Source organism: Nelumbo nucifera, chromosome 1 (assembly GCF_055504915.1).
Source record: "Nelumbo nucifera cultivar China Antique chromosome 1, China Antique-T2T, whole genome shotgun sequence".
Lineage (NCBI taxonomy): Eukaryota > Viridiplantae > Streptophyta > Magnoliopsida > Proteales > Nelumbonaceae > Nelumbo > Nelumbo nucifera.
In genome coordinates, this window is record NC_142649.1 from 168192132 (window position 1) to 168218219 (window position 26088).

At 37.4% G+C, this 26088-nt stretch overlaps 1 protein-coding gene across 2 annotated transcripts in view; it reads left to right on the forward strand.

The window, feature by feature from the left end:
• The window catches only part of LOC104596597 (Pseudouridine synthase family protein), a 32977-nt gene extending 10423 nt beyond the window's left edge, over nucleotides 1–22554 (forward strand). Inside the window, exons 5-20 of one of the 2 annotated variants that reach the window (XM_088895133.1) lie at nucleotides 5403–5475; nucleotides 5978–6049; nucleotides 11274–11353; nucleotides 11444–11506; nucleotides 11633–11720; nucleotides 12199–12301; nucleotides 12418–12521; nucleotides 15099–15172; nucleotides 17650–17714; nucleotides 18743–18921; nucleotides 19628–19695; nucleotides 19798–19858; nucleotides 20503–20540; nucleotides 20633–20701; nucleotides 20791–21142; nucleotides 22299–22554. In XM_088895133.1, coding sequence (XP_088751259.1) covers nucleotides 5403–5475; nucleotides 5978–6049; nucleotides 11274–11353; nucleotides 11444–11506; nucleotides 11633–11720; nucleotides 12199–12301; nucleotides 12418–12521; nucleotides 15099–15172; nucleotides 17650–17714; nucleotides 18743–18921; nucleotides 19628–19695; nucleotides 19798–19858; nucleotides 20503–20540; nucleotides 20633–20701; nucleotides 20791–21142; nucleotides 22299–22328 — 1519 coding nt within the window. In that variant the 3' untranslated portion in view covers nucleotides 22329–22554. The remainder of the gene's footprint in view (nucleotides 1–5402; nucleotides 5476–5977; nucleotides 6050–11273; nucleotides 11354–11443; nucleotides 11507–11632; nucleotides 11721–12198; nucleotides 12302–12417; nucleotides 12522–15098; nucleotides 15173–17649; nucleotides 17715–18742; nucleotides 18922–19627; nucleotides 19696–19797; nucleotides 19859–20502; nucleotides 20541–20632; nucleotides 20702–20790; nucleotides 21143–22298) is intronic. The other variant, XM_088895134.1, reaches the window with a different exon arrangement.
• The last annotated feature ends 3534 nt before the right edge of the window (nucleotides 22555–26088 follow it).

The window sequence follows — 26088 nt, forward strand, 5'->3', positions numbered from 1 at the left end:
TTTGGGGATTAGACATTATTTCAGAATTCAGAAATTTTATTCAGAGGTTTCACCAAATGGTTCTCAGCCTATGAGAGGTAATTTTTTCAGGCTTAAGAGGTTGTTCAGCTGCTCAAGTGTCATCCTGTTCAGCATGGAGATGTGGTGAGATCAGAACTGATGGCAGCAGTTTATGGAGTAGAAAAAGCTAAAGAAATGGGGATTGACAGGCTGGTTATTGAAGGGGATTCAAAAATAGTTGTGGGTTGGCTTAAAAAGGGGGAATTCAGAGACAATCCATGTTGAGCCAAATAAAGTGAATTAGGAGATCTGCAAACAGTGTGGCTGATGGTTTAGCTGAACAAGGAATTCAGAGACAATCCATGTTCTGGGCTGTTTTGTAAATAGTGGGATAGTTTTTCTTGGACTTCTTGTTTCTGCCCACAACTTCTTGTTGTATATGCTCTTTTTAATCTAATGAATTAATTTTTGTGTTGCTGATAAAAAAAATGTTCCCTAAGGTTGATGGTTTGCCATTGTAAGATCTGTGATATGTCTTTTAGATATTTTAGCTTCTAAGATCTGTGATATGTCTTTCCCAACTGTCATAAGGTGGATACTAATATTATTGTTACGCAGTGTAGCTAAAGTGGCTAGTCAATGCCTAGCAGCTTGACATAGCAAGGTGGGGCAATGCCTAGGTGACATAAATGGATATATATATATATATATATATATATATATATTTGAGAATATATTTATGTAAGTCTATTAAACTGCAAATTAAGGTGCCGTTTGGCAAGTCTTTTCTGAAAGATCTTCTGGAAGATCTGACAGCTAAAAGATGTAGTGGGCTTTTACATGAAGATCTTGGTAGCCTACAGACCATTTGGTTAGAGGCACATCTTTCTGTGCGTCTTTCCACGTGAAGATGAGACGAAAAAAGGCGAGAAGCTCCATTTCTAACTTCCTGAAATAAGCTTGAATTGAGCTTTTCACGTCTTTTTGGGGCGCAGTCTTTCGGTGGCTAGATCTTCCCCCAATCAAGCGGGAAAAGACGAAAACATAGGCTGCTGGACTTCTAAACAGCCGACAGCCTGGACGGAAAGACACACCAAATGGGGCCTGAGTCAGTAAAATGATGAAACGAATCAAATGATGACTTCAACTTTATTAAATGAATAACAGGTCAATAGAAATTTTATTGCAGAATGGAAGAGAAAGAATGCGTAGCTAATTCAGCGAGCAAGCCCCACACTTCAACTTTATTGTCAGATTGTTTTTGAGGCATTGGGTATTTCCTTGCTCTTTGGCTGTTCTCCTATCTTCTTGGAGAGTTGGTGGTTTTTCAGCTAAAGAGAAAATCTTATGGGAACAGCTGCCCTTTGCAATCTGCTGAGAGGTGTGGAAAGAAAGAAACAGGAGGGTGTTTCAAGGGATTATGGGAAGGATTGAACAGGTGCTTTTTTGGTGGGCTAGAGTGCTACAGCAGTTTTTTGGAGTTACAGTGGCTGATTTCACAAATGATTGGAGATCAATTATATTGTGATAGTTTTTTGTATATCACTGTAAATGATATAGTGATACTTTTTTAGTAGTTCTTGATGCAGGTTCCTTTGTACAGCAGAGGGTGCCTTGCATCCCTTCGCATTCTCATACTATTAATACAATGCTTTTTGCCAGCTTATCAAAAGAAAAAAAAAACTGAGTAAAACCTTCATATTATAAACGCCCAAGTCAGGACCCTGTTGAGTACACAAAAAAAATAAGTCAGGACCCTGATAAAAATCAGTTCTGTTTGCCCTTCTAGAAAGTAAGTCAGCCATGAATTTGCAGTCCTAGGGATCTATCTACATTAGATGTTCAATTTGCATACTAAGGACCTTGCTTCCCTCATATGATGGATATAGAGCCAAGGAACTGGTCTGACACCCATTAAGCAGCCATTTATAACATTGAAACAGTGTTTTGAAAGGATATGGAGGCATGCACTAAGAAAATGCCTGGAGGTGCACCGTGGAGGTGTTGAGACACTTGAGGTGTCCACCTCCAGTATAGAGGCATATGAGGTTTACGTCTCCCTTGGGATGGTAGAATGCTTCACATCATGCCTCTGCATTTTAAAACTTCGCTTTTAAATCCCCTGCCAACCTTGGCTCTTGTATTGGAAGAAAGTAGTGAAAGAATGGTAGGATCCATCTAATGGACGCCAAAAGGTTGCGGAATGGGTGGGCGAATTTCAAAAATTTTCCTACCTTCTCCCAACTAGGAATCATATTCCCTAAATTTAGAATACTATATTCAAGGATCTTACTTGAACCATAATCGAACCAGATCTGAACCAAAAAGCAAAAGGGAGGAATATACCTGATCCGGAGATGCAGTATCTCCCAAAGTTGGTGTTCATGCCCAAAGAAGAAACCAAGATCCACTTCTGCTGAAGATGACACAGCTGTGGATGGAACGGAACCAGCAGGGTGCGTCCTACACACTGGATCCTTCGCAAGAATCCTCTGGAAACTCTGAACACTGAATCTTTCTCAGTCTTTTTCGCAAGACTAATGTCAAGAACTGATTTCTTGACTTCCTGTTGCTGCAAAGATCAAATCTTGCAAGAGGGAATGGCGGCGGCTGGAGGAGAACTCCTGGGACGAAGATGGCTGATCTTCTTCTCTTCTCTCTAGAGTTTTGTATATGAGATCTAATCTCTGTTCGCAGGGGGTTTTCTTGCACACAAACCCTTGGTTCGAAATCTGATATATTTCTCTTGTGTTTCTCCTCCTTTCTTCTTGATTAAGAAACCTCCTAATTAGGAGTTATCCCAATCCAAATCTCTATTTGGATAGGGGATTATCTTAATCCTATCTGCAAATTAAGTTAGCTTACTCCTGATCTTATCAGGAGGTTACCAGATTCAAATCTATTTTGAATTTGGTCTCCCAGAGTGGATAAGGTTAAAGGCCCTATCCTTTTACTAACATTAATCTCAGATTCGCCCCATACATGGGTGATCATATCAGCCTAGCTCGAAATGGGCTTTTGGCCCATTAAATGTTCAATGTTTAACTAGTTTCCAATCTGTTGCCCAATTGGGCTTCTTTGTATGGCGTGGGACCCAAGCATTGATCTACACACCAGCCACATGGGTTTGGCCCAGCCTTTCTTACAAGGCCCAGCCGAATTCACTGAAAAACTCAGTGAACCCTTGAGTCCATCACATGGATCCTAGGGCCCAACACTTACATTAAGTGGTCCCTGGGCCAAGCCATCTTATAAAAACCCAGGGACTGTGGGCAGGTGCAAGATTAGTCCATCAGGTATTATCCTAAATGGTCTTACACTTAACCTCTCAGCCCTTAATGATCAAGCACTGCCCGACAAGAGAGGACCACTCCCTCGGCTGCAAGGAACAGTGCCGCACTCTCCACTCACATGGATCCCGGGAATTAAAACCATTTGCAAACATTTCGAAACCGTACATATATATAAATATATTAATTTTGCAAAACAAAATTCCAACGATTGAAATCAACTGCCGGCAGTTTGGTTTCCATCAGAGAGAGTGCATTCCCGATCATTACCTTTGTTCGACAAAGGGGCTGATCCTATCACTATGATCACCCACTCAGATGAATTCTCAGACTGCCCCAACATACCCAAGTTTTGATCCCCAGCTAAAGATCTCACTAATTGGCATATCAAAGACAGCCCGATCCGACACCTAGTGAAGTGTCATAATCGAGTTTAGGGGTCAGGTGTAACTTTCCAGTTTTGCCCATCTATCTCCAAGGTCTAGGGCAATACTGGAAATCTGGTCTGGTTCAAGGATTCGAGTAATCCCATACTGCATATGCCTTGGGTCTTACCCTGGTGGCCGAGACAGGCCATCCCAACACTTGGTGGCACACCAGTATCAGCCTTGACAGGATAAATCTCCCCAGACTTATCCAATGGTTGTGAACATTTAAAACTAACACGAGTCTCTATAAGTGTCCAGTTTTAGGGTCTTACACAATTAAACTAAACAACATGAATCAAACATGCACTTTATTTATTTCCACTAAATAACAAAAGTACATCAAATCGGATTGAAGCTAAGGGCATACAAAACTGTCTAACAAGTAGTTCAACACTAGTGGGGTTACAATTTCCAGTTGGACCAGTCTAAATTGCTAGGGTCTCACCTGAAGTCTGAAGAGTTTCTGTTTCCAAAAGTCCCTCAAATTCCTGGGTTCTCATGGTTACCAGGATGCTTATGTCTATACTACCTGCCTAGTTGGCAATAGACATCCAAAACACCTAGATGATCACCTATTTGATGTCTAGGTGGCATTTTAACTACACTGATGATTTCTTATGTAATATCAGTGTCGTTATAGTGCAACCTAGGAGGGAATTGTCATTACTTTCTACTTGGGTCCAATTGGAGTTGGGGACTCTCTAAGGGATGAAATTATGGCGGTTTTGGAAGGGACTCAAAAGGCTAAGGAGCTGAACCTTAGGACATTGTTAATTGAAGGTGATCTGGAGCTTGTAATAAGCTGGCTCCAAAAAGAAGAGGGGGATGGATGGTGGTGCTATATATATGAGAAGAGGAAAATTATTAAATTGCTTCAAGGGGTAGAGGTGGCTTGTAATTGGGTCAGAAGAGATGCAAATGGCTTTGCTGATACATTTGTTAAACAAGGGGTGAGAAGGAATAGCTTATTTTGGGCTGTGTTGTAATATTTTCAATTGAGGAGGGGCTAAGAGAGTTTATTCCTCCCCCCTTCTTTCTCTTCAGTTGTACTAATTTTATTCGTAATGAATGATGTTGATTCATTTATTGATAAAAAAAAGAAATCATCAATCAGGAAATGTCTGTACAGTCCCGTTCTGTTATAATGAAAAACTGCTAAAATTGAATGAAGATGCACCCAAGGTTCAGAGGGGCCGGTTTAAGCTTTTAATTATTTTTTTGCACAAGAGGGTATCGACCCTTTTTTTTAAGCTTTTAGTTTTTTTTTGATTTTGGTTCAGAGGGGCCGGTTTAAGTCCCGGATACCCTCTGAACCAGGCCCTGACCTGATACAACCCCTGTAGGGGCATATCGGGAAGGGCCCGATACGATACGTATCAGCCGAGACGGGTTGATACGTAACAATTTTTTGAACCTTGGATGCACTTTTTTTTATTTCTGTTTTTCCTGGAAATTGTTATGTGGTATATATGTATGCATATCCTATATATATATATATTATTGGAGGGAGGTCAATAAGTGAGCACTCGGTAATTGGTATAGTAGGCAATCTGAAATGAATTATGACTTCTATTTTGTCATGGTTGAGTTCTCATTTTTTAGATTACTATTTTGTTCATTATTTAGGGCATGGCAGGTTTATTTGCTCTGTTCTTGAAAATGCACCATATTTGCACTCTTACAGGTTCCATCTTTATAAGGAGAATAAGGACACGCAAGAGGCATTGGGACTCATAGGAAAGATGCTTGGAATCCAGGTGCATTTACTATTTTTTGCTTTAAGATTTTTTTCTCTGGTTACTAAGCATTTCATCATCTTGTTATTTCTTGCCATTTACTGGTATATAGGAGTAAAGGGGGAAGTAAATATAACAGAGCTATTTTAGTTTTCTTGCACCACATATTTTTTGGACATTTGTTGATTTTCTCATGTAAATATAATTACTGGAAGCTTACATATATATAAAAGATGAAAACTTCTGATAGGAGCCATTGCCTGGTGCAATGGTAAACAAGTGTGAGAACACAAGTTTGAGTCTGAAAGCAGCCACCTTGTGCAAAAAAGATGCCAAAGGTTAGGCCTGTATCCAGTCCACTCCTCCCAAGACCCCGGATAGCTTGGACCAACATTGGGTAATGGCCCTTCTAACCATGTGTTCCACTATTTCTCAATTTGTTAAATCTTTTTAGGTTACATTCTCTTCTGAATAGATATGGTCATCATACTTTCAGACTGTCTGCTCAGTTAATTGGCTATAGTTGTGTTTTTGGCAGCAAAGATCTTTTGGATTTGCGGGTACAAAGGATAAACGTTCTGTTTCAACTCAGAGGGTAAATCTATTGCTCATCTTTTGTTCATTATGGGCCTTAGTTATAATCTTTTTGATCATTAACAACATCATACAACATGCATTAATTGTAACAGTGCAAAGTAATGCAAATCCTCCCCCTTATTCTGGTCATAATTTTATGATAGATATTGATAAAAAAAATAATTTTATGATAGATATAAAACAATGCATAAACTAGGTTAGCAACCCATCCTCCAATACATTGACTACAGCTATCATCCTGTCCCTTGCAATTTGAATGAGTTGTTTATTTATTTATTTATTTTTTATCAGTATTCAGTAAGTGCTAAGCACTCACATAGGTAGCTATCTTTGGCTAGCCACCTTAAACATAATTTTACATAAGATTACAGATTTCTATTCTGGGGGATCAGGCTGCAATACATTTGGCTTCTTTTTACCCCTCAATTTGCCAACCTATCAGTAATATTGTTAACTGATCTTGGAGTCTACCTGTACGTTTTCCTTATCCCTATTGCTTGCTTTGTGATTTTGCTTAATATGTGTCTACGTGGATTCTGCTTCATTACTTAGCCATCCTATAATGAAATGAGAGTCCCTTTCCATCAAAATTTCTTTGTAGAACATTGATTTGCCAACTACAGTCCATGTACAACAGCCAATCTTTTAGCCTGAGGAGAATCTCCATAACCAATCGGCCCTCAGTGTGGGGCCAGGAAAATTCCCTTATCCAACAAAATGGTGCCAGTGTGATCTCTGAGCACTCCTTCCACCCGAAGACTTAGGGTTACCATACCTAGAAAACCACTGTTGAAGTTAAGCTTGATCATCCCAGTATCTGGTGCAGTCTGCTCTTGAATCGCTGCTGGTCATTGTTTAGCTAAATCAGCCACTTCTTTCCAGTATCTAGAATAGTCTCTATAGAGACACCTTTGAATCTTTATCAAGGCCTATAACGAGCTACTCTGATTGTAATTAGATCAATTGTATTTCTATGTCATCTGCAATCATTGAAGATTCAATTGTCTCTCTTGTACCAAAAACTATGTAGAATTGCTGCCCTTGTACACTTTCACATGATCAATTTTCTGAATTGACTGCATCATTCCTCTATATGTCATCAAAATAATGTATCTCTTCTATTGAATAGATGTAGCTAACCAATTCAGAACCTTTATTCTACTATATTCATTTTTGTTATTGCTAATTTATTTGAGCATTTATAAATTAGACTTTCTATTTCTTATTTTTAATTGAATGTTTATTTCTATTTTTTTGATCTGCAACACAGAAATGATTCATTAATAAGAAGAAAACATGGTTACAACTAGAGGTTGTGAAAAAAATGAACACAGCTTTAGAAAAGATGATCCAACCCAAGAATTACAATTGAGCCCAATACAGATGAGTACTTTGTACCCCTTGCTTTGCTAGACCATCTGCTAAGCTGTTGGCAGTTCTCCTCACCTATTTAACTTGGATTGTCATGTCCTTTGATAGCCATTTAAATTACCTGAATTCATTCCTCAAATGCATGACCCCCCCCCCCCTTCTTCAACCATTTCACAACAGTTTCTGAGTCTCCCTCAATGATCAGTCTATCAATACCCAACTCTTTTGCCTTCTCGACCCCATATACTGCAGCCAATAGTTCTGATCTTGCCACATCACCTTGTTCAGCAGGTCCCTAGTATAAAGCTATGATGTTTCCTTCATCATCCCTAATGACCCCCTATGCCTGAGGGGCCCAGATTACCCAAACAACTCCCATCAAAATTCAGTTTCTTCCAGCCACCTATTGGGGGTGACCACTTCTCAGCAGATTTTTGTCTTCTAGATGATGAGGCAGCAATGACACCTCAGTCCCTGAAAGTCTTTATTCTTGATATCTGAAAACAGTTTCAGACCTTTTTCCTAGTGTGCCAGTTATTCAATGTTTTTTTTTTTGATGAATGCCACTTATTCAATGTTTGTTACTTTATTTCACCAATAATGGATTATATGCAGCAAAAAAGAAACAGTATTGATATTTTATATTATTAGTTTATCTGTACATTGTACACATGCTTACTAATTAAATAGCTTAACAAAGATATCTAATAACCCTATAATTTTTTCTTGCACAGTTGACATGGATTAAGAATTGAACACGCAACCACTAAAGTCCCCTACAAGTGGTAACTGCCTAAAGAACTAGTTTAATAATTATCTCTTCTAGGAAAGAACAAAGCACTAGGCAGCCGTTATTGTGTGATTTTTTTTTTAAATTCCATTTCCTACGTTATGTTTTCTCTGCCCCGTGATTAGATAATTTCTATCTCCTTCCGTGCTCCTTACTCCAACAATTAGTATCTAGTTAAACTGCTGACCTTCTTTCCTCCCTTTGCCATTTACCACCTACTTTCCCCCACAAACTTGGTAACTCCTGCAAGAGCACCTATGCTATTGGCTTTATCAGGCTAGCTGGAGCTTGTCATTTGTCCTTCTCATCTTTTCACGCTTTTGAATTTGAATCCCATTCCCTTTTCACCTAACCAGTGTTTTAAAAGTGCAAGGTGCAAAGAAAGGCGTAGAGGTCAGTTTGTGCTTGAGGCGCAAGGTGAGGCACACGCCTTTTTGAAGCAAGGCACAAAACTACAAAAAAATGCTAAAAAATAAAAAAAAAAAACAATTGTCAGAAAATTAAAAAAAAATTGCTAATGTTGTTCATTCATTCATCCTAATAAAATATTTTGTTAAAAAGCAATTAGAGAACTAGTGATTTAAAAGGTGCGCCTGAGGTGTGCCTAGGCGCATAGGCGAGTTACATTTCAGGGTATGCACCTCGCCTAGGTCCTAGGCACAACCCTTTAAAAAAGGCGCATGCCTGATGCGCCTTGTGCCTCAGCCCAGGTGTGCGCCTTTTGAAAATTTGATGCTTTTTTGCTTTTTTTGAACCGCTCACCGAAGCTCCAAGATCCCCCAATTTGGTAATGTTGTTCATTCATTCATCCTAATAAAATGTCTTCTTAAAAAGCAATTAAAACTATAAAATCATTATTTTTTGTGTGAAAACTAAGAGTTTAAGACCTAACATGGACTTGTTTGGGCTTGCCTCGAGGGGCATGGCATAAAGGTGGCTCGTAGAATCTGGAATGTAATATGTTTTACATTACATTAGCTACTTGAAGTAATGCAATTGAGTGAACAAAGAGATTAGAGGTTTTACATGCTTGAAAATGTTTTTTATGTTTGATTTTATTTTTAAATTCTCATTTGAATATGCTTTACATCTTATGTTTATGTATTTTAATTTTAGATAATAGGTTTTTTAAAAAAATATTTTAAAATTTAAGTTTATATTTTTTATTAATATTATGTTTATATTTTTTTATTTTTTTGAATTTTTTGGCATTTTTTTTGAATTTTCTGATATTTTTTTTATTTTTGTATTTTTGCGCCTTGATTCAAAAAGGCGTGCGCCTCGCTTTGTGCCTTGCACCTTAGGCGCAAATTGACCCCTGCGCCTTTTTTGTGCCTTGTGCTTTTAAAACACTGGTGAGAACTAAGACTTTAACACCTAACATGGACTTGTTTGGGCTTTCCTTGAGGGGTGTGGCACGGGGGTTTGGGGGCAGAGCCCCCGGCCCAGCTGCTATGTTCAAAAAAAGCAAAAAAGTGTCAAACTTTCAAAAGGCGCATCAGTCGCACGCCTAGGCGCACCAGGCGTGCGCCTTTTGAAAGGGCTGCGCCTAGGACCTAGGCGAGGTGCATACCCTAAAATGCACCTCGCCTGTGCGCCTAGGTGTGCCTTTTAAACCACTGCACCTAACTCGACTTTTTGATCTTTGCTGGATACCCTGACTGGGAAACTTGTCAACCTGCTTTGAGCTTTGTCCATGTGGGTACTTGTGTTTCCCTTTTGAAATTACAAATCCAAAGAGATGTACTCAGCAGCCATTTTCCTTCTATTACCCTTATTGATGCACCTTTCTAGTTGTCCTGTTCCCCATTTCCTTCTCGCCTGCAATCTAATGTCTTTCCCTTCTTGCCTTAAAAAAGGGTATTTCAAATAACTATGTTGCTAATACCACTGGGCCATTGGCTTGGTACTAAGGTTCATGACTAACATAATGCCTTGAAGAACGATTCAAGAATTGATATTTATTTATTATTAGAATGGGTAAGGTATAGGATACGTATTAATTATTGTCAAGTAAGGGAACTGTATAGATCAGAACCATAGTTTTCAAGGCGCCAAGGTGAGGATAGGCGACAGGGGGCGCCTAGGGGCGATGATTTTTTTTTTTAAGTAAAACCATATATCCTAGGGTAGTTCCCTAGGTTCCATAACTATCTTTCCTTAATAATCATTCATAATTTTCATAAGAAAAGTATAAGTTTCATGTTTAAGTCTAGAAAAGCAACATTTTATTAGAGGAAAAAGAACAAAGTAAAGAAAATTAAAAAAATGTAGGGGATGAACCCCTACTTTTGTTATAGGAAAGAAGAAAAGAAATGGTGGAAGAAGAAAATGTGTTGATTAGACAAAATTTTAAGTTCTTCCTTTGCTTCTAGGTTCAGGTTTTGAAATTTTTGAGGGTTCAATCAAGGATCAAAATTTCGATATGGTACGCCCCATATCGGGTGTATTGTATTGTATTGTATTTTTGGGGTCCTGATACCTGTTTACAGCTGTTTTTGGGGGACCCATTTTTTTAAATAATATATATATTTAAAAATGAAATTGAAAACCAAAGAAAAAAAATAGGGGGAGTATCGTTATAAGTACCAATGCACCTCTGCCAATACACAGAGGTGTATCAATACTGTGAACCATGGGTTCAATACAGCAGTTAGCAATGTTGCATTGATTGAACCCTAAGAAAATAAGAAAATAATAAAAAGAAATTAGTATAGAAACACATAAAATGAATATTCTAGTTTAATAATGTCTATTTTATAATTATAATGTCAAAAAATAAAAAATATAAAAGTATTTTATAACCCAGTGCACAAAACTGCTAGGCGGCTGGGCCAGGCGAGCCTCCAAGGGTGCCTTGTTGCCTAGGCGTTGCCTTGACAACTATGATCAGAACCAATGTACATTGGAAAAGAGTTCTTGTTAAGGACATGGTTTATTGACTGAATGAGTTTTTGTTAATGGAGATAGCATATGCATCAAAAGAGTTCTTCTTTTATGCTGTGATGATGACCTTTTGGAGGACCATACCCTCTTAGATGCTTATTTTCCTTCTTTTCAGGTAACTATTTTCAAGCAACATGCGAAAAGGTTGGCTGCTCTCAACGACAGGCTGATTGGTATCAAAGTTGGAGACTTTTGGTAAGCTTTATATGTACAATATTATTGTTTTTGTGTTCTGCCAAATTATTCTGTGATGTCAGCATAATTGTAAGTGTATTATTATTCCAGTCATGTTGATGAAGAACTTGTTCTTGGGCGGCTTCTTGGAAATCGTTTCACAATCACATTGAGGTAAGTTGCTTCCTCACATGTTAATTTAATTTTGATTTTGAGCATCACTTACTCAAAACAGTCATTATGATTTCTTTTTTAGGTTGTATATCTGTATGGTATGAACTCACTTACATCTCTTCTCAGAGGAGTTGTTGCAGATTCTGAAGATACCATTAAAGCAGCAGTAGATGCTTTGGGAAAAAAGGGGTTTATCAACTACTATGGTTTGCAGGTAATTTTTTATTTGGTTATTTTTTATCACTTAACTATCTCTGCTTGTAAGCACTGGAAGGAGAATTTCTCCTTGTGGCATGTATGTGGCAGACTCATCAACACATGAGGTGGGATGCTCCTAAGATGCATCTGAAACTATAACTTCAATTGGTAATATCAGCTTCAATTGTGATTATCCACAACTAAAGGTTGAAACTTTGGTTTCTTAAGCTGATCTGATCATTTCTCAAGTTGGTCTATGACTGAGAAGATCCTAGCTTAAGAATGATGGTTCCGTTCCATTTTAGCGTGGACCATATTAAGGCACAGGAGAGGAGGATGGTGCCTCTGGTCCTCCCTTTATGATTATATCTTCTTTTACACCATGTTCTTTGCAGCTTTTTTCCCTGTTGAGGTGATAATGAATCTATGAAGTTCCCTAGTTTCTCATGTGACTTGAAGTTACCTTGTTGAATTGATGTTGCAATGTCTTTCAGCGTTTTGGAAGTGGTTCAGTGCCAACTCACCTCATTGGAGCAACATTACTTCGAGGAGAGTGGAAAACTGCTGTAGGCATGATTTTGGATCCAAGAGAAGGGGATATCCTTTTTGAAAGGGAAGATTTGGCACCTTACATTAAAATGGTTAGGTGCATTAGAGGTTGATGCTTAATAAGAACAATTAAATTCTTGTTTTCAGTAACCTTCTTGATAAACAGCGTGAAGCAATCTGGAAGGCACGTGAATATTATAAGGAAAGTGGTGATATTGATGGAACTCTTAGGCAATTACCTCGTCATCTAGTTGCTGAAAGGGCTATAGTAAGTATCTCATAAGGTGCTCCTGTGTGCATTTCTTTTAGTTATTATTCCCATTATATCCTTCTGCTTAATTCCTTTGTTCACTTTTTGAAGAAGATCATTGATAAAGTTTTAGACCTCTGAGGAACAATATTTTATGATCTTTTGATCTTTCTAGTTAGAACAATGTAATTCATAAATTAGTAATAAACATTCCTATACTATAATATTTTGAGCTTCTTGTGGTTTGGCAAGATTCTATTTTGGAACCAAATTGCAAAATGTAGAAGGTAGTCCACTGGGTTTTATTTCTATCCCACACATCCTTTTAGTTCACAACCCAAGCACAGCCTTAGGGGTTTCTCTTTGCTTTGCATTAGAAATTCCTAACTGATTCATAGAATAAACAAATTAGTACCCTTTGATCCATATGCATTAAGGTAGTGGTCATTGGCCCACCAAGGAATTGTTCCAAGAGAGCAGATTGTCTTTTATTTGACATTGAGATTGCCTTTTCCTTTTCAAATCTCTATATATGGCTTTGGCAAGTGGCAAGTTTATTAAATTTACCTGTTTTTATCTTTCCTTTTTCTCTATTTCTGTAAGCTAGAGAGAGAGGGGGGGATTAATGTACTTACATAATTCTACTGTCTTACAATTTCAAAATTGAACATTCCTTTTTAAGGGTGGAGGATAAAATTTAGGCGTTCTTCCCTCCTTTGACACACCTATTTCAGTGGTTTGGACCTCCCTTCTCATGTTTTCAACATAGTGAGGTTTTCTTAGCCAAAGCTGACCCTAATGGATGACCCTTGCCATGTGAATTAAATTGCCCTACCATAATTTTTGAAATTTCATGTGAAGGCAAAAGGTCAGGTAGTTAGGCTTGGGCTAACTTTCTGGCTCCTTTTGGGTCTAACAAGCTCTTTGGTGGGACCTACTTAATTTTCATGGATATACAGGGAAAAGGCCAAAATTGATGTTTTGGGTCCAAAGGAACTCCTTTTCGGTCTGGAAGAACTCCTTGTTGCCTAAGTGCTTAGGTTAGGCTTTTTTTTTTTGTATTTTGTTTTGACAAATAGGATCTATAATTGATTGGGTATGATCCATGTTGACACTTGGTTTTCATTTTCTGATTATTATGTATTGAAAGGTACTAAAATAGCCAACAATTACGACATAAAGACATTACATCACTAATTACACGAGTTAATATTACTTTTAATCATAAATTTCAATATTCTATATTCAATATAATCAATTCTATTCAGCAAAGTAGCAGGGCTTATTGTCATGGGTTTATTCATGGGTTTTCATGTAACAAGAATCCAAACAAATAAAAACACATTGAATTCAAACAAGTTAATAATACAAAAAGAATCCAAGCAAATAAGTATTTTTTGATTGTTAACCATGATATATTTTATTAATAACAAAGAAAGGATGAAGGGATTCTCCTCATCTTGTTAACCAGGATATATTTTATTAATAACAAAGAAAGGATAAAGGAAGGAAGGAGTGCATACATTCAACAAGCAAACAAGTAATGAGCAGCATACCAATATGCATATTGTGAATTTTGTAGAGCATAAATGATATAAACATAATATTTTTTTTGATCAATATGATATAAACATAACATACATAACATGAAAAAGTGCCTGCCCTTCCTAAGAGGCAAGGTGTAATATAAAGGTGCTAGGTGACTGCCTAGGCTTTGATTTAACCATGGAGGAAACCTAAGGCTCCGTTTGGTTTGTGGGATGGGGGTGAGAAAAAGGGAATATTCCAAAAATATTCCCGTTTCTCTTGTTTGTTTTAAGGGAAATAGAGGGATGGGATGAGAAAAATATGGGATGCTAGATCCCAAAATCGTGGAACCGGGGTCACACCAAAACAGTGCAACCCCAGTGGAAAAATTGAGAAACCACTGTTACTTCCCCTTCCCCGTTCGAACCCAGAAGCAGAGCAGTGGCGGCGGCACCCCCTCTCAACCACTCCCTCCCTCTCTCCTCTCTTCTTCTCTTCTTCCGTGTTTTGTTTTTTGCCCAAAAAAAGCACTGTTCATTGTCTTCTCGACAACGAACACAGGAAACACTATTCATCATCTTCCCCTTTCTTCCCCCTTCCTTTACATCTTTGCTTTCCACCGACGAACTACTATTCGTCTTCCTCTTGGTGAAACAGAGCACCCCACAGCGGCTATTCGTCTCTGATCATCCTCTATTATAGAGAAAGTGCGAAGAAGGGGGGACCACCGCGCAATGGTCAATTAACCACTGCGCGGTGGTCAATTAAGCACTGGCGGAGGAGGGGGGACTATCGGTGCCGGAGGACACGAAGCTTCAGTCATGAAGTTCTCTGTCTCTCCCTCTATCTTCCTCTTCTCTCTTTTCCCTTGTAACAGTGTTTTCCTATTATTTTCCCATATATAAAACCAAACAATGGAAAGGTAAGTTTTTACACTTTCCCATCCCATCCCATCTTTTCCCATCCCATCCAAATCTTCCCACAAACCAAACGGAGCCTAATGTTTTGCATGCAATTTTCTTGCTTGTATCTTGTGCTTAATTTTATGTCATTTCTTTTCTCATCCAGCTCCAATGTTTGAAGAAGTGCCCTGGCAACTACTTGCAAGCCCTGAAGGCTATACCAAGGACTCTGAGAATGATGTAAGAAGTTACTCTAAACACATAATGTGATTCTTCTTAATTTCTTTTCTAGCAGACTTCCTGTTTGTGGTGATAAATAAATATATTTTTTTAAAGGAATATCTGCATATGCTTTTGCAATTGGTGATATTTTGATTGATGTCTTAAGCATCAATACTCTTCTAAGTTCCTTGAGGGTTAAGATGTAAGAACTTTAAGTTATATAATTGCCAATTTATAGTCATAGTGAAATATATTTCAATTAAAGACATTTTGACACAATTGTAAGCCCGATAAAACCCAAGGGCTACCAAAATTTTAATCTCCTTTTTTTTAAGCTTTCGGCTTGTTTAGGAGGAATTACTAGCTTAAGTTGTTTGAGATGAAACTTGTGTATATTTATTTCATTTAATAAATAGGATATCATTGCAATTATCGATTTTCTTGTTGCATAATGATTGAAATTATTACTTTGGAATCCCCCCTCTCTCATCAGTGTTTCATGTTATCTGATCCCTTCTTGTTTAAATAATTTACTACAAAATTCATGCAGACATGACATTAAATATTTTAGACTAAAGATAAAAACTTTGTTGAGAATCCGGAGATGTATGAGAGCTGCTATCTTATGGATTTCGTGGGAGGTGCTACGATATTCAATCGGAAAGATTGATTGGATGAAGAGCCAATAGACTTTATTTCAGAGTGGCTTATCGGTCTCAAAATAGAGATAATTTTAGAGGTTTTTATAGAGATGCCATGATAAAAGGTTTGACCCATTTTACAAGCCCATCCAGAACTAGACATATAGGGGTGCTCACGGTTCGGTTATCGAACCGTGGGGTAATTTTCTAGACCGAACCGATAGGTTTGGTTTTTACATTCAATTGAACCGATACAACCGGTTAATCGCGGTTCGGTTTTTCGGTTTTTTTATGCCCTTAAAATTAAAAAAAAAGGAAAAACATGATAACTGGGATCGCCAGTGTCGCCGAGATGCATTAGCCTCTAACCCACAGGCCAAGCCTCCAGTGTCGTAGATCGCCGGTGTTGGAGGCCGTCGGTGAATCAGTCGGAGGGCGGAGCGCCAAAGGTCAGAACTAGAGAGAGTCCGAGAGGTGAGAGAGAGAGAGTTCAAAGAGAGATTGAGAGGCGAGAGAGAGAATTCAGAGAGACTGAGAGGCGAGAGAGAGAGAGAATTTAGAGAGATTGAGAGGCGAGAGAGAGAGAATTTAGAGAGACTGAGAGGCGAGAGAGAGTTCAGAGAGACTGAGAGATGAGAGATGAGAGAGAGAGAGAGAGTGAGGGAGTATGAGAGAGTGAGAGTCCAAGAGAGAGAGGGAAAGAAAAAGAAGGCGCAACGGCCAGCGGGTGTCAGTCTGTTAGACGACTCAGACTGGCAGCCAACGGGTGCTAGACTGGCGAACCTGTCTCAGCTCTCAGTTTGGTAGTCTGAACACTCTCAGATTGTCGAACATTTTTATTTGATTTTTTAAAAAAATTAAATATAATATTATATAAAAATATATATTGGTCAGTTTGGTTAACCGAAACCGAACCGATCGGTTCGGTCAACCGATTTTTCGGTTCGATTTCAGTTGGTTTTTTTGGTCGGTTTGGTTTTTTGGTTTTTTTGCTCACCCCTATAGACAGGTACTCAGTCTTGGGTTCTCCCAGTTCAAGGAGCAATTTATCTACATATGATGGCTGCTCCATAGGTAACCCGAGACTTTTGGGGATAGGAATACTTAAGTTTTACGGGGGATATTGTTTGCCTATTCAGGACTGATAGATTTGGGAAGCCCTCTTATGGCAGGAACAAAGGCATTGAAATGGAAATGCTTAATATTCAGCATGTGAAGGTGCAAGGAGTTTATCAGGCAGTAATAAGTTGGCTAAGAGAAGGCAGTGAAGCCCCATGGAGGTTCAAATATTTCTTGAGAGAATCTGGAGCTCTGTTTTCTAATGTGAAAATCTCATTCAAGTGAATCTGTGGAGTCAATGGACTCACTGGTTGATAACCTAGCTAGAGATGGTGTGGGATGGCAGAATTGTATTGTGGAGAATGAATTACTCACTGGTTGATAACCTAGCTAGACTACATTCACCTGTTTCTTTATAAGCTTGCTTTGGCCTTTCCTTCTAAGAAGGCTTTGTATTTAGCACTTTCAAATGTAAGATAGTTGTTCTTGCATGCTCTTTTAGTTTATTGATTAATAATCAAAAAAGAAAAAAATTGGTGCCAATTTTGATGATGAATATGGCTGACATTTATTGATTGTTTTATGCTAATGTTGATTGAGAGAATATAATATACATCTAGGTTAATTATCCTAAATGCATTATACAGCATGGTTCTCTATGGCTAGTCCTGAGGAAAATATTTTAGTAAAGATATTTCTTACTGAAGGGCTTAATGTGTTATTGTGCCTTAACAAAATTTTGTTTTGTGAAGTTTGAAATTTATGATAATAGTTGAATTTCTATCATGTGCTTAGGTACGTGCACAGTTACCAAAGTTACTTGTGGAACCATGCTGCAAGTATGCGGTTGCAAAAACACGGTATATGGTCTTTTCCCCTTGGTGAATAATTTTTTTGGAACTTGTTACATTTTTTTTTTGACTGGAACAGAAAAACAGATTTGATAGTTTTTCCATCACATGGAAGAATAATAGTGTTGATAGGGTGAACGGTATTATAGGTTATATAGAAAAGAAGTTGACAGATATGATTGCATATTTTTTTGGACAAAGAAATAGTCATGATTGCATTTACCCATTTTTTCTTATCTTATTTTTTTCTCATTCTATTAATAAACTAACAATAGATCCCTAATCAAGTACAACAGTGTAATGCTGCCTTATCAAACTTGTTTGGATTATAACTTGATGTTCATGGTCCGTCATGTTAAATTCTTTGATATCATTGAAGCTACAATTTGTATATGTGAATTTGATATTTTATTGGCAGTCTTAATGCCATATCTTGGGCCCATAACTTAAATGGTTCACATAAGATGCTCTGACCTGGGGTTGGAAAGCATATTCACTTGTTGATGTGCCGACACCTAAAGAAATTTATTGTAAAAACAAAATCAACCATGACATGCACATTTCTACTCAAAAAGAGTTTTTTTAGCTCATATCTATACAAATGTATAATGGGATTACCTGTCACAGACTAAATGGAAGTGCATGACAAGTGCAGAAGATCCCGACTCGAGTATTTATGGGGTGGTTGGCGTGGAGATGATAAACTGAGTGCAGGATTCACAGTTATGTTGCATAAAACATCATAATCTCATGGGGAAAATATTTATGATGTTAACTATATTCTTTCTCTTCATTACTCCAGTTGCATCCCCCTAGTACTCGGGACTTCTGTCAGTTGTAACTTTAGCCTTGCTTACTCTTCTTCTTTCTTCTTTTGCTTTTGTTTCCTTTGTTCAACTGAACTTGCTAATAAATAGAAGATAAAGCATTAGGGCGATTATTATGATCTACATGCACCACCCTGAAGAAAAGGTCTGTAATTTTGTTTTGAACTTTTCTGTGTATTTGCTTCCTGACAAAAGTTTTATCTATGATAGGAATTGATCATGTTGTGATAGGAGATTTGGTATATAACAAAGGAGGTTCTACTGGAATGCCAACTGAAGCTGTTAACATTGAATTTGAAGTTGATAGTTGTAATGAGGCATTTGATTCTAGCCACTTAAATGAAATTACTGAATCAACATTACCTAAAGAACAGGATAATAATGTGAAGGTGAGCAAATCCAATTCTTTCCTATCTAGAACTTTATTCAATCAGAACTTGAACAAACTCGTACATGTGATGCAAATATAAATTGAGGACATCTCTATCTCCACTCTTTTTTTTCACTTTATTTTCTTTCTTTTTTTGTTGTTCTTTATCTTTTTCATTTGATTGTAGGTTTAATTGGACTTCTTCATTTGCACAAATGCTTCTATTAGAAAGAGTTCTGGAAATAACTTCTCTTTCAATTATAAGGATGAGATTAAAATGATCTTATACTTCTGGTGAATTAAAGGTGAGGAAGATGGAGGGAAGACAGTATGAAACCATAAATACCTTTGGTTTTCTGGAGATGGAGGGAAAGAAGAAACTCTCTAGAAAAGGAAAAAGAGCTCCAAGTATTTCTTATTTCCAATTTTATATTTAAATTATCACTAGTTAGAAACCTCTATAACTATAATTCTGTTGTACCCTTAAATATTCTTTTTTGAATTTAACAAATGTCTTCTTTAACACATGCTTGCTTAATTATGGCCTAGGTTGCAGCTGACTTTGATAGGCTAAAATGTCTTTTAGTCTTCTAGATTGTTTGATTACACTGTTTAGTCATTGTTTTGGTGGGACCATGCCCAAGCAAAAAGTTCATGTGGTAGGAATTGAAACTACATGTGCACTTGATTTGGGAATTCTCAGATGGCTTTCTATCTTGTGGCAGGCTGTAAATGCAGAGGACCTCCAAAGTGGAGGTTATACAATTGCTGATGTCACACTTCCTTTGCCTGGGTAAGAGCAATCTAGACATACCTGGTTCATAGTCTTTTCTGATGTCATTTTGAGGACTATGCTTAATTTATCCCCACTCTTGCAAAACAATCCTTCTGGCAGTTCAAGAGTACTGTATCCAACCAACGATATTGCTCAAGTTTACCATGATTTAGCAAAGAAGGTGTGTTGATTGCTTTCTTCTTTTATTACTGAATTCTGCACTGCAGTGCATCTCTCCTACCGTCACCCCCCTAATGGTGTGTTTTGCATGATAGTTCTTTCTCTCTTTATTATTTCCTTAATTGGATTGGGGGTCATACAGCAATAGAGTGGGCTGTGATGTGGCCTTGGTAATTCTACTTTAGTAGCAATGAGAAAATAAATGTATACAATTATTGAAACTTCTATTTTGTTTATAGTAGGTAAGCAAAAGAAAGAAATGATCTCTTACATGTCTTGGAAGTTTAGACAAGTCTGAGTGGTTATGCACTGGGAATAGAGATTTTGATATTAATTATTGGTTAAGTTTCAAGATGTTTGACGAGACCAAGAAAAAAGATGGACTACCTTTCTGTTATTTGTCAGTTATTAACATTGAAAGAAAGGGGAAAAGAATGAAGATCAAAAGGCTTTAGCTGCAAGGGAGTGGATAATTCATCTCCCGTGTTTTTTTTTAAATTATCAGTGAAAAACTGAACTGAGTGTGGATAAATTGTTGGTGGTAGTAGATGGTGTTAATTGAACATGGAACTAGTTGTTTTATGATTTTATGGGTTTTCAATTTTCTTAACTTTACTGGCACCTTCCTTTTGTTGAATGTCTCAGGATAGCATCAACTTGGCTGAGTGTGTACACAATGTCAAGTATGTAACTCTGGCTTTTAAGTTTACCAAATCTTGCAAATTTTTCAATCTTGTCAAATGACATGTTTTCATATAAATGAACACCTGTTTAGGGAATTCTCGATAACCAGTATGACTGGAGGCTATAGGCAGGTGTTCCAGAAGCCAATTGACTTTGAATGGTACACACGCCTTTTTTCAACCAATCCCGTATCCTAGGAATCTAGTATCTTTAATGGTGATGAGATCTGGATCTCTATGTAAATTTCAGGGAATTGCTCCAGTATACTGATGGTAATGTACCCCTGGCGGAGACAGATTTGGATGCTATTGCTAAAAAGAAACCTGCTCATAATGTCAAGGAGGAAGGCTTCACTGATTCAAGTCAGCTCAAGATTTGCTCTGTTGACTATGAGAAGCAATCAATGAATTCAAAAGATGAAAAAATACAAACATGCAACAGCGAAGCTGAAAATGGTAAAGAGATGGGATTGTCAGAAGGTGACTCTCTTCATATTTGTGATGCTCAGAAACCCCAGATGGCCCTAAAGTTAGGCTTTACTCTTCCAGCTTCTTGCTATGCTACGATGGCCATTAGGGAGCTGCTGAAAACATCAACTTCTGTATGTACTACTGCTGAAACTTCTGCAGATGTCCTGTTTTCATTTGGGTTTGGAAGCATTGCATAATGGATCTCTCTTTTCACATATAACCATGCTTGGGATGCATCTTTTCAAAGGGACTTTATGGTTGCATCCTTATCGAGTAAAACACTAGAATGTGCAATTTGTGCACACCCGTGTGCATGTTTCATGGAGTCTAGATCTGCTAAGCTTCAACATTAATGTGACTAGTGTAAAACTCTTTATTCTCACATGTACACGTTACAGATGTGTAATGTAGCAATTGTCAGCAATGACTTGTAATATAGCAATTAGCAAGTCTAGGAAGAAAGTATAGCAGATCTGGATTCTTTTTTGAGTGTCTGACTGATTTCCTAATATCCACTGTTTGTTTTAGCAATCCTGTTTCTACAATGGTTGGAGAAAGAGAGTGTATATTGATTTAAAAAAATAGGGAAAATTCCCGATTAGTACCCTGTGCTTTGGGCCTTGTACCACTTTGGTCCCCAAACTTTAAAATGCGACAATTCGGTACCCGAACTTTCAAAACATGACAATCCAGTACCTGCTGCTAACCAGCTGTTAAGCGGCATTTGAAAAAGACACAAATGCCCTTTGAGTGTCATCTAATTTTCTTTATCAACCATCCAAACATTGACAAAAAATTAAGTCTCAAATCCTAGCCTCTTCTATTCAAGAAAGTTGGGGTCACCAGAATGCCCACTCAAATGTGAACCCAACTTTCTTGAATGGAAAAGGCAAGGGTTTGGGACTTAATTTTTTGTCAATGTTTAGATGGTTGATAAAGAAAATTAAATAACACTTGAAGGGCATTTGTGTCTTTTTCAAATGCCACTTAATGGCTGGTTAACAGCTAGTTAACGGCAGGTACTGGATTGTTACGTTTTAAAAGTTTGGGTACTGAATTGTCGCATTTTAAAGTTCAGGGTACTAATTGGGAATTTTTCCCAAAAAATATTTGAGATAACCTCTTTCTATTTTCTGTATGACCTGTGGAAAGCAGAATCCTGTTTTTGGAATGGCCCAAAGTTATCTTTAATCATGGGTTGGGGTATTCAGTTATTCACTTAATGTTCACTGCATCAATTCTTTATTGTATGCCTGGAGTTACATTCATGTTTCCATTCATATGCAGGTTGCCTTTCACAAAACACTGAACCAATGAATTGTCACTGTCCATGTCGCCGTAGTACGTCTGGAATTTGTAGATGGTGTTTTTTCTTGAAAAAGTCAATGTGGGATACATGAAGAACAAACGAAGCATGAAATAAGACCTGTATTTAGAGCTTATCTTCTTCAAAGGAATTGTGTTGTAAGTTGGAATTTATTGGGAATAGAGGAGAATAATGTTTCTTTTCAATTAATGCCTAACATGTAGTTCACTTGTTCAACCGAGCTCAAGTACTCTTCCTTTTATGATAGGTAGACTCCCTGCTTGTTCAAATACTGACCTTGAACTGCTATACAATGACATCTGCCATTTGCATGTTTTTGTATAGGGATACCTTTTTGGATGTAATCGTATAAGATGACTCTAAATCTGCTAGAAACAAGCTGTGTAACAAGGACTAGTACACTGAAACAAAAGGAAAAAAAGTCAATGCTGATAAGCCTGATATAACTGGTAAATTGATTGCTGACTTGTTTGGGTGTCTTTGCCTCGTCGCCTGTGTTACTCATCTTGTATCTAGCAGATCTAGACAACTATGTAAGACAGATTCTTGGGCGAGGAGCCAGGGTAGCATGTGATTATAGACTGCTAGCAGCCTAGCATATACACCTAATGTTTTGCATGAGTATTGTTGCACCAAGGAAATCTCCCATTCAATATATCAAATATGATTTGGTTTACCCCATTAAATATAATGTATTTGATTCTTTTGCATATAGAAGTATAATGAATGGTTGAGAGATAAGTAGAACAACTTGGATGGTAGGAAGTTTCTTGTCAGGTTTGTTTCTTAACAAGCGTACTTGACAGGGTCGATGGAATTTTGGGTCTGAATTCTGGATCTATCCTATGTCAAAATTTCAAGAGATACAGCATTGATGGCAGTTGGCACACCAAAAATTAAAGACGGTGGGAAACTTGGAATTCAGTATGTGTGGTAATGCATGGAATTTATTTATTCTCTCCTTGGTAATCCCACTTTTCTCAATTATGTCGCTATGTAAATGCAACCAGATGTATTGACAACCCAATAGCGTTGAGAGCACTATGGATCTGCTACCAACAAGTTGTTCCTGCATTTATACCCCCAGAGTATCACCTCCGTATATTGGGAACACCACTCAACTTTTGATCGATTGGCGATGGTATAAGCGTACAATATTTTGTCAGTTCTCGATGGTCCCCATAGGGCTCATCGTGAGACCCACAGCAGGGTGAATTGGCCGGGGAATTGAGATGCTATCTGATTCGTGAAGGATTTTCCCCCATCATCACAACAAAAATTTCTTTACCTCCAGTTCTGCAGCTGCAGGCTATCCTCCAATAGGCTGGCGAAAGTGGGCATCAAGGAAAATAGCCATCTCTTCATTGGTCATCACTTGCTGTTGTTCGAGTGGAATATGATGCACAAGGGATCGTGTGTGGAATGGTAACAGTTAACAGATATTCCTCAGCGTGAACATCAAGGTTTTTAAAACTGAATCAGACAACGAATCAGTTGGGGGTCCGATTCCCGGGTCGATTAGTCGAATGGTCTGACCATTTTAATCGAATAGAAAAAAATAAAAAGGCAGAAACTGTTGGACGGTTCAAATGCCTGAATCAGTGGTTTGCTGATTAAATCAATCAATGGTTTTGGCGAAATAACGGTTTTGGGGTAAAATGAAAGACCGGTTCCCAGTTTTTCTGGTCCGATTTTAAAAACCAAGGTGAACATAGAGGTTTTTACGTTTAGCTGTGATGCTGTACGTTGAGAATATGGCTGTTGAGAGAGTTACTTGAGAATCCTTGGGGAAGATTGGTCAGAGAGTATAGCGTACTTTCAGCCTTCAAACAAGGTTTGAAATATCAAAACTAGTGTGAGAGCACTCGCTAGCACATGTTCAAGTATTAATCATACATGTATGACCAGTAATGAAATCAAGCAAGTATCGACTTTATATGGTATAGGACTATGAATTTTTGCATATCCAAAGTATAGATAATTTGATGGCCAAGTTGGTTCAGTAACTCGGTTTTAGTCAAGGATGTAAGTAAGGTTGCAACTTGGGCTGGGTTGGCCCAAATCCAATCCTAACCCAACCTAAGAAAGTAGGATTGTTTGCCACCCAAAGCTTGCTGTCCATAAAAGATCTATTATAAGTCATAACTCATAATAAAATGTAGTCATTACTTTTTTTTCTGAATTTTGTATTTAAAGAACCAATAAAAACATCAATAAACAAATATTAATAAAATATAGGATTAATATATGTAGTGAAAGTTGAGTTAAGATCTGAGATTAAGAAGTTTTAGGAAATTTTAGGGGATGGGAAGAAGGTTGGATTGGGCCTAACCCAAGTCCAGCCCAACCCAAAGTTGACTTCGAGTTGGGTTAGGGTTGGGGGTTTAAAACTTAGGGTTGAGCTAGAATTGGCCTCAATCCGACCTAACCCGGCCCCGACTTGCAGCCCTAGATGTAAGTTTTCTTTGTAGTTCTATTCATGGCTGTACATATTGTATTGTGTTGATCCATATCGGTCAATTAGATCGATGTGTATTCGTAGGGGTTCGACTATGATATAGAAAAGATATGATATCTGAAAATTTTTTAACCAGTAAACTGGAATCATAAACGATAACCAATCAGGTGCTATTTATAAAAATTCATGAGTGGGGTTTGGTTGGTCAATACTCTTCCTATACCATATCTTTTCCTTATCATAGATTTTCCTGTATTCGTAGATACATTTCTAAATTCATTGCAACATCAACTAGAAAATCAGAATAAATAACAAACAATTAAAGAGAATATGTCAATTGATTATAAAAATGAGATTTTTAAAGTAAAAATGAGATTTATATTGATTTCCTAAATGTGTCCATGCATTTAATGTTTTTCACCATTTCCAATTTTTTAGTATATGTTGTCGATAGTTCAAACTTTAAATGAATTACTAAAACACATTTTCTTGAGTTTATAAGTTATTCTTAATTTCATGTATTTATAAAACATTTAATCATTTCATTCTTAATTTGATGGCAACGGGGTAGGGATTATATTCTCCGTCCCCAACCCTGATCCTTGTTGGGGATAAAAATTGTCCTCCATGCCTGACCAAGAAATCCCCAAAATTTTTTATTAATAGATTTTTAAAAAAAATAAATTTACTCAAAATAAAAGAAAATTTTAAAATATAAATAATATTTTAAACATATTTTGATATATATATATATAATATAAATAAAATCATATATATATAGTAATATATATTTAATACAAATAATATAATCAGGGTCGGGACAGGGCGGGAACTTTATTACCCATCCCCAACCCTAGTCGAGATTATTTTTATATTCCCATCCCCATCCCCACCCCGTCAAAACAATCCCCATCCTCGACCCCATCGGGTTGGGTAGGTCAAGTACCCGATCTCCCATATATACATAAAATCATCTTTTCAATACTTTTTGGCCTTGCTCATTTGTAATAGTGCAACTTATCTAGGTAAGTGTATTAACATTTACCTAGGTAAATGCACTTACCCATGTTCTTTTGATTTCTACTTTCTTAGGTAAATAATAAAATGACATTTTTACCCACAAAAAGTAACTATTAAAATGGATAAAATGGTCCCATCATGTTTTGTTAAAATTTCTCCCAGGTAGGTAAGTTACTTACCCACCTAGGAGATGGATAAGTTTTACCCAAGGGAGTATGGGTAACTTTACCGTGGGACCCATTGCTTAATGTAAAAAGAATATGGAGAAGTTG